General features: G+C 52.3%; 1 protein-coding gene across 4 annotated transcripts in view; it reads right to left on the bottom strand.

The window, feature by feature from the left end:
• The window catches only part of Acacb (acetyl-CoA carboxylase beta), a 101,597-nt gene that overhangs the window by 52,438 nt on the left and 40,552 nt on the right, over nt 1-8,607 (bottom strand). For all 4 annotated transcript variants that reach the window (XM_055606028.1, XM_055606029.1, XM_055606031.1 and 1 more), the window contains 5 exons: nt 6,787-6,896; nt 6,556-6,666; nt 3,536-3,745; nt 3,132-3,302; nt 951-1,112 (listed from right to left, as the gene is read on the bottom strand). In XM_055606028.1, the coding sequence (XP_055462003.1) occupies nt 951-1,112; nt 3,132-3,302; nt 3,536-3,745; nt 6,556-6,666; nt 6,787-6,896 (764 nt within the window). The remainder of the gene's footprint in view (nt 1-950; nt 1,113-3,131; nt 3,303-3,535; nt 3,746-6,555; nt 6,667-6,786; nt 6,897-8,607) is intronic.

The raw sequence follows: 8,607 nt of genomic DNA, 5'->3' as shown, positions 1-8,607 counted from the left end.
GGGGGCGTGTCCGCCTGGGGGCGTGTCCGCCTGGGGGCGTGTCCGCCCGGGGGCGTGTCCGCCCGGGGGCGTGTCCGCCCGGGGGCGTGTCCGCCCGGGGGCGTGTCCGCCCGGGGGCGTGTCCGCCCGGGGGTTTACCCAAATGAGCACCTGGTTAGAAAGATAAACCTGTTTGCTTTGCCAACAGGAAAACGTGGGTTTGAGCTCCAGAACCCACATTAAACAAAAAAAAAGACAGCATGCACACAATTTCAGCACTGGAGGGGCCGAAACAGCCAGATCCCTGGGGCTCTGGTGTCCACATGCATGTGTACGCACACACATGTGCACACACACACATGCATAAGCACATGACTGTAAAAGAGCCAGGTATCTGGTACATGCCTGTATCTCAGCACCTGGGAGGTAGCATAGGAAGGTCAAGAGTTCAAGATCACCTTGGCTATGTAGTGAACTAGACACCAGCCTGGGCTATGTGAAAACCTTTCTCAAAAACCTCTCTTTTAAAATACAAGAGTACCAGGTGGTGGCGGCCATGCCTTTAATCCCAGCACTCAGGAGGCAGAGGCATGAGGATCTCAGTGAGTTTGAGACCAGCCTGGTCTACACAGTGAGTCTAGGACAGCCAGGCTGTATACACCAAGCATGTGGAGAGTCGAGGGTGGCTTGGCTGATGCCAGCAGGCTATAATATGACCACCAGCACCAGTTCAGTCATGGGAGTAACGAGCTGTGTGAAGGGTCTCGCTGAAGCCTGGCATATACTGTACATCCAGCAAGCCTGACACCATGACACATAGTCTACCAATGCCATGACACACAGCCTGCACCCTCAGCTTCCTGTATATAAGCTGAGAAGCCAGGGTGCTGGTACCCTCTCCAAGGCAAAGACCACGGCCCACCCTCTGCTGGGAGTCAGCAGTTAGTGGACACACGGCACCCCACACTTGCCTCATCTGGGTTCTCGCTGGTGATCCTGGCCGCGATGACATGGCCCCGGGGGATGGGAGGGCTCAAAGGGTTCTCAAAAGAGATGGGGGCCACTCCCCAGGGGGACTCTCCATACAGAAGGCGTATGTCCTTCAGCCGGTGCAGGGGCACACCCATGGCGATCTAAAGGGAAAAACCCATCCCACAGGTCAGTACGCTAGGATCCTGGCCCGGAAACACTGAGGGCAACCGGTCAGGTGATGTAGGAAGAGCCTCAGTCAACAATTTCAGATATACGGAGCCCAGAACGTCCAGACAGTGCTGTGTGCAGGAAAACAGGGAAGGAGAGAAAGTCCACTGATCCTGGCACCACATGCTTGAAATCCAGTACTCAGGAAGCTGAGGCAGGGGGACCACAAGTCCCAGGCTACAATGGAATAGCCTGTCTGGGGTGGGAGGGGGATGGAAGTGAGGGAAAGGGTGAGGCACAAGGCTCAGCTCCTGCAGAGCAAATGCTAAGGCTGTGTGTGAAGCATCATGCCGGGGGAGCTCTGTGCTTAAGTAAGGGGATAGCCATAGAGAGAAGCCATGGAAGATGCCACGGGCCTGGTCGGAAGGTCACAGAGGCTTCATGAAAGCTACAGTAAAAGCTCAGGTATGTCAGAGGGTCCACTTAAGCACATTGTGGAATTTGGTATCTCAAAAGGATGCCAGAATGGCCTGCAAAAATATTTAGTGTGGGCCTGGAGAGCTGGCTCAGAGGTTAAGAGCACTGGCTGCACTTCCAGAGGTCCTGAGTTCAAGTCCCAGCAACCACATGGTGGCTCACAACCATCTACAATGAGATCTGGTGCCCTCTTCTGGCATGCAGGCATATATGCAGTACAGAACACTATACATAATAAATAAATATTAAAAAAAATTTAGTGTGAATAGAACCAGAAAGAAATAATCAAGCAAATCCAAACTGAGGGACATTCAACCCAATGCTCAAATACACTTATGGTGGGCCACTGAGGTGGCTCACCCAGACAAAGGTGACTGCTGCTAAGCCTGATGGCCTGAGTTCAATTCCCAGGACCCACACGAGGAAAGAAGGGAACCTACAAAACATCCTCTCACATGACATGACATGCTCATATTCGCATACACAATACAAATCAATGTCTTAAAAAAAAATCGCTGATGTCATATGTAGTCCTGGGTTCCATGACCAGCACCCCCGAAAAGGTCAATCTTAAGAATGAAAAAGCAAATGACTGGGGAATGTTCCAGATGTAAGAGTGAACATAACAGCAGGGTACAGTGGCACACGCCTTTAATGCCAGCACTCGGGAGGCAGAGGCAGGCAGATCTCTGTGAGTTCCAGGCCAGCCTGGTCTACAAAGGGAGTCCAGGACAGCCAGGGCTACACAGAGAAACCCTGTCTCAAAACAAACACACGAACAACAACAAAGAGTGAACGTAACAACCCAAGGGGACACACACCTGCTCTGGATCTCCCACGGGCTACAACTGTTTTCCCAGATTGCCGCAGAACGCCTTGTTCCTGTCCAGCTGCATTCAGGGGCCAGTCACAAAGGTTCAGCCTCACCTGTTCCTCTGTAACCCTCTCTGCCTCTCCCTCTCCCCGAATTCAGGCCACACACCTCCAACAGAGGTGAGAAACTGTGCCAGAGCCTGCTGATAAATGTATGTTCCTACAGGGACCTGACTCTTTGGACTGACTCCAGGATAGACTCTGCCATGCTTAACTTCTGACATGAGATCAGTATATTCACGTGCTCTGGCCATAGACAAGCTACCTTTCCAGGGGAAGGCACACTCTCTCCTCTCTGTCTCCCTCTCTCTTCCCCTCCCCTTCTCCCTTGATCCCTTCCTCCCTCCCTCCCCCACCCCAGAAGTTCCCCTCATGCTGCACTCTCCCATCTCAAAGCTCAATCAAGGCCCTATGGTCATGGTGCCCCATTCCTAAAAAGCCTAGGTCTAGAAGGATCTACTTTCACAAACCCAGGTGGGAGCAGCTGCCTGGGGCTGGAACAGCTACCTGAGGTGCCTCGCCAGGGAGAACACGTCCTGCCCAGGGCCCTCTTAGTAGACCATTAGCTTCCTGAATTCCCCAGTGGGTCCTGCCTGAAGGCCTGTGTGCCTGATCTAAGGCTCTCCCATCCGGGGCTCGGGGACACTTCCTTAGGCCCTCACCTGCAGCTGTGCAGCGGGCAGGTTGACGTCTGCGATCATTTCCGTGCACGGATGCTCCACCTGCAAGCGTGGGTTCAGCTCCAAGAAGTGGAAGCTGCCGTCCTGGCTGTACAGGTACTCCACGGTCCCGGCACTCACGTAGCCCACCGTTTTGGCCAGGAGGACGGCGCACTGCAGAGACAGAGGCCCAGGGCTTCCAGCAGCTCCGTCAGGTCTGTGAGCGATAGCACCCTTTCCCTCCCCCACGAATGCCAAGGACCTGCCGCATGGGAGTCCTCAGTGACCAAGCACATCCCTGCGATGCTGAGACCACTCTCCCCCACACACAGTGGGCTCTCTGCCACACCCACGCCTTCCAGCCACCATGGCTGTAGCCGGTTTCTGGCAAGCTCCCCCAAAGGCACCTGTTCCATAAACTCAAACACAGCAGGAGCGGCGATGGTGGCTGGCGCCTCCTCGATGATCTTCTGGTGCCGCCTCTGGATGGAGCAGTCTCGTCCGAACAGGGACACGGCGTTTCCATAGTGATCGGCCAGGACCTGGACCTCCAGGTGCCGTGCATTCTGGGCCAGCTTCATGAGAAAGATGGGCGAGCCCGGGATCTCAGTCTGCACCTGTCGGGGAAGCATGGGTGGAGACTGATCCTGGAGAATCCGGCTCTGGAAGCTTCTGGAAGTTCTCAGAAAGGCCCATTAAACACTGCAGCCAAACGTTGTAAGAGGGCAGCATTTCCCCCCACTGAGTGGCACAAGGAGGTCCGCACGTCTAATCTCAGCACCCAAGAGGCTCGGTGATGAGGCAGGGAGACCGTCATAAGTTTAGAGCCAACCTGGGCTACATGAGGAATTCAAGACTAGCCTCAGCTACACAGAAACTTGAAGGCCAGGTTAGGCTACACAGCAAAAACAAACAAACAGACAACAAAACCCCACTCACTGAGTTTTGTTCTCTTGGGGTGCAGCAGGCAGCAGGCAGCGTGCTGAGGATAATTAATGCATTGTGCACTTGAAATTTGCTCAAAGAACTCTCAGCATTCTCCACAAACACACGCTAAGCAGGTGAGAGGAATTAACTTGACCGTGAGAATCACCCCAGCAAATAAATATAGGCAGGACAGAATAGCACGCCAGCAGCTTAGACATGGACAGCTTTATCTGTTGATATAGATCCACAGAGGGGTGGGGAAGGCTGGCAAGCTACTTCCCTCTGCACATAGGATCGTTTCCTGCCTCTGAGCACACAGGAACTATCCCTGCTGCATTCAAGGTTTCCGGGCGTTCCTCCTGAGGGCCTGCTCGGCTCAGCAGATACACCATGGCGGTGAAACCAGCACCAGGATATGGCACTCAGGCAAGCCGAGAGCAGAAACGCAGAAGCCCTTTGCTAGCAAGTTCTCAAGGTATATTTGTCAGGGCGTGCAAAGTGTGCGGGTTTAACTAAGTCCTTCTCTCGGGGGGGGGAGGGGCTCCTGCTGCTGTTTGACACAGTCTCCCTGTAGCTTTGGACTCCCTGTGTGGACTAGTGTGGCCTTGCACCCCTGATTCTAGCTCCAGTTCTAGGCCCTCTCTGGCCTCTGTGGGCCCCAGGCAGGCCTGTGGTGCACAGGCGTACAGGCAGAGAAAAACACCGTCCACATAAACTAAAACTTAAGAAAAAGAAAGAGTTGAGGTTATCTGAAGCAACAAAACCCTTCTCAAAAGGGGGCAGGGCAGAAAACTGAAGGCGTTTTCCACTGAGGGTTCTCGGAGCACACAAGCCCTGGCTCGGTCTCCTTCACCCAAAGAAGAAGGCTGATCAGTACAATTAATACACACAGTGGTTCTGTGCCGGAGTACCAGCTTGTGTGCAGTGTGGATGAAAGACAGTGTTCTCAGATGAAAGTTTGCCACAAGCAAGTAAACACAGATGCCATGCCCACATGGAAACTGAGCATCTACACACTTGAAAACATAAACCCCAACCCATAAGATTTACAAAATACCCTATGCAAACAGGTGACATTTCAGAGACACCTTAAGATGGGCATGGACCCGCCCATCTCAAGAAAGGCTGCAAAGGCCGGAAGGTAAGAGCCACAATGGGCACATCTGGTTCAAATTATGAAGTGACGCGTGGCTCAGTGGCAGAAAGCATGCCTAGAAGGTGCGAGACCTTGGGTTCCCACCTCAGCATCATCACCTGGTGGGGGGATGGGGGAGGGAAGGAGGGAGGGAGAGGAGGAGGGAAGGAAGGAAGGAAGGAAGGAGAGCTGGGGAGGTGGCTTAGTGGTATGGGGAACTAAGTTCAAATCCCAGAACACACATAAAGAGTAGTGCAGTGGGGGCTGGAGAGATGGCTCAAAGGTTAAGAGCACTGGCTGCTCTTCCAGAGGTCCTGAGTTCAATTCTCAGTAACCACATGGTGGCTCACAACCAGCTACATGGGGATCTGATGCCCTCTTCTGGCATGCAGGTGTATGTGCAGATAGAGTACTCATCTATATTAAATAAAAACAATAAAAAGACTAGTGAGGTGAATGAATGTCTATAATCCCAACATCCACTACAGAGAGACAGGGGGTGGGGACAGGGGATCCCTGGCCCAGCATCCACTACAGAAAGACAGGGGATGGAAACAGGAGGAGCCCTGGAAGGTCATAGGCAACTAGCCTAGTGCATCAGCAGCCTATCTCAAACAGGAGGAGGACTGACAAGTCAGGGTACCCTTCCTGGAGCTTTGGCTCCTTTGTGGGTTCTTCTTTCTTCCATCCTTCTCTACCCTTTCAGCCCCCTAACACTAGGTAAGAGAGAAAGGGGGATAGAGAGGAGAGGAAAGAGATCCCTGAATAAAGTCGGGCGGCTTCCTGCTGATTGGCGGGGTGGGGGTCGAGCTCCTTGGGACAAGTTTGATCTTGGCCATCAGGTACCTGATTTCTTCCTGTTGTTTCTTCTTTGTGCACGACTACTTCACAAACCGCACCAACCAACCAACACCCTCTCAGGGTCCTAGCATTTACATACCCTCTGAAAAGTCCCCAGATTTCCAAACAATCACACAGACTATCTGCAGCTGGCAAAGTCATGCCCATATCAGAGCACCAGGAAAATCACAGTTGCTGTGAATAATCTGAAGCAGCCCCATATCCCACACTCCGGATTAAAAGAAAAACACATTCTTACAGTATTTCTGTGCTTTTTAAAGAAACCAAAATTCTCACTACAGTATCCCCTGACCTCCTTCAGCGCTGACACTCACATGCTCGCACACACACACACACACTCACTCACACCATACAACACACACACAGCAATAACAAAACCAGCTATAAGACCAGCTCCTGCATGTGTCATCCCTGACCCTAGAAGGCATTACTAATCACAGCAATCAGCCAGCCGTGGACTGCAGCAACCGCAAAGGCAGGGAAGGCACGGGCGAGAAGGCTCACTTGTCTGAAAAGCATGGGGAAATCCTCTGCGCTCTCGGCCTTGCGGATGCCTTTCCCTCCTCCACCTTCTGAGGCCTTGATCATCAATGGGAATCCGATCTTCTCTGCTGCCTGAGGGGAAAGCACAGAGAGGCCCTATTAAAGGTGGGACAGTCCGGTACCAGGGTCAGGGGAAGGCCGAGTCACACCCGCCTTCAGCTACCACGATGGCCCTGCATACTCCCCAGCTACCTCCAAGCCTTCATCCACATCCTTCACGCAGCCTCGGCTGTAGACATCTTCGGGGACGCTGATGCATTTGCCCTGTTGCCGGCTATCCTCCGTCCACTCCACTGTGAGACCTAAGTGCGACAGAGAGTGCCGTGTCCTCCTGAGGACAGCAGGATCACAGGCCAATGGCCACACTGAGTGCCTCAGGACCCTGACCAGAGTCAAAGCTTCAGGAACATACATGGAGCTGGAGCATGCTCAATGCTTGTGAGCCCTTGCTGCTCCTCCAGAAGACCCGGGTTCGAGCCCAGCACCCAAGTCAGGGAGCTCCCAGCAGCCTGTAACTCCAGCTGCAAAAGGTCTGTCAGCTTCTGAACTCCACAGGCACTGTATACACACACACAAACACACACACACACACACACACACACTCTCTCTCTCTCTCTCTCTAATGATTTTTTCTGACTTTTAAGTCTCTAAAAGGAAACACACAGAGCGAGAGGAACCTGAACCTAGACCGAGTCCCCTGTCTACCCTAACAAGCCACTTCTGGGGACCGCTGCTTTCCAAAAAAGTTTGCAGCCTTTAAAGGAAAAAATAACCACACTCAATAGGAAAACCTTGACTGTTTCTCCTTTTGTTTTTTATAATCTGCCCTGGAAGTTCTACTTTGGGGGTTTATCCAGAGACGATTAAAATCACATATATTAACTGTAGGATTATCCAAGCCTCACGTGACATTGGAATCTTCAAGTTACAAAACAAAATAGGAAGCAGCCTAGGTTGTAAAACTGCAGACAGTGGTGACGTGAATAACCACGTACCCAGCATGATAACATCTGTCTCCGGGTGTGGGGTCTCAAGCCTGTGAGCCCAGCTACTCAGGGTCTGAGGCAGGAGGACGGTGAGTTCTGAGCCAGCCTGACAACCCGAGCCCATCGAAGAACCAAACACGAAGGGTCAGGAAGGAGCTCAGGGGTACAGTGTTCACACATGTGCAAGGGCCTGGGTTCCAAACCCAGGACCACAAAACCACAGAGTCACAGCACGTGGGCGGCTCAGATGGTGCAAAGTCTATTTACTGGGACAGGCTACGACCGACCGCAAAAGAAGTCACAAGTGCGCAGTGTACATCCGGGGCTCGCCCTGGGGCACCCAGACAATTCTCCCGGCCCCACGTCCCATCTACCTCAACATGGGAGGGCTGAGATAGCAGGTATGCACCACGGCACCCCGCCTGCGGTGGGCTCCAGGGATCTAAGCCAAACAGGCAGCAAACACTTTCACACGCTGAGCCGTCTCCCCGGCCAGATCTGGCTTTTAAAAGGACGTGTGTAGAAAATGGCCGAAGAGGAGACATTCAGAGTGCCAGACAGTGCTCAACACTGGATCACACAGGACTCCTCTTTTTTCTTCTTCTTTTGTGTGTGTTTGTGTTAGTGTGTATGTTAGTGTATGTATGTACGTTAGTGCAAGTATTAAAGTATGTGTATATGTGTGTAAGTGTATGTATGTGTGTAGACTGTATGTGAGAGTGTGTGTGTGTAAGTAGGCGAGTATGTGTTAGTGCAAGTTTTAGGATGTATGTATGTGTGTGTAAATATGAGTATGTGTGTATATTAGTGTGCGTGTATGTTAGTGCATGTGTTGGAGTATATGTGTGCAAGCGTGTGAGTATGTGTGTAATTATGGGTATGTGTGTGTATGTGTGTATGAAGAGGTGGTGGCATTTTGAGCCTGGGTGTCACACAGTAGCCTAGGTTAGCCTGAGACCCACCCACGCCTCCTGCACGCTGGGCTGACAGACAGGAGCCACTACACTTTCATAGCTCTCCTGTGTTC

This window comes from Psammomys obesus, unplaced genomic scaffold, assembly GCF_907164565.1.
Source record: "Psammomys obesus unplaced genomic scaffold, mPsaObe1.curated_primary_1811, whole genome shotgun sequence".
NCBI lineage: Eukaryota > Metazoa > Chordata > Mammalia > Rodentia > Muridae > Psammomys > Psammomys obesus.
This window is presented reverse-complemented; position numbering and strand designations above follow the sequence as displayed.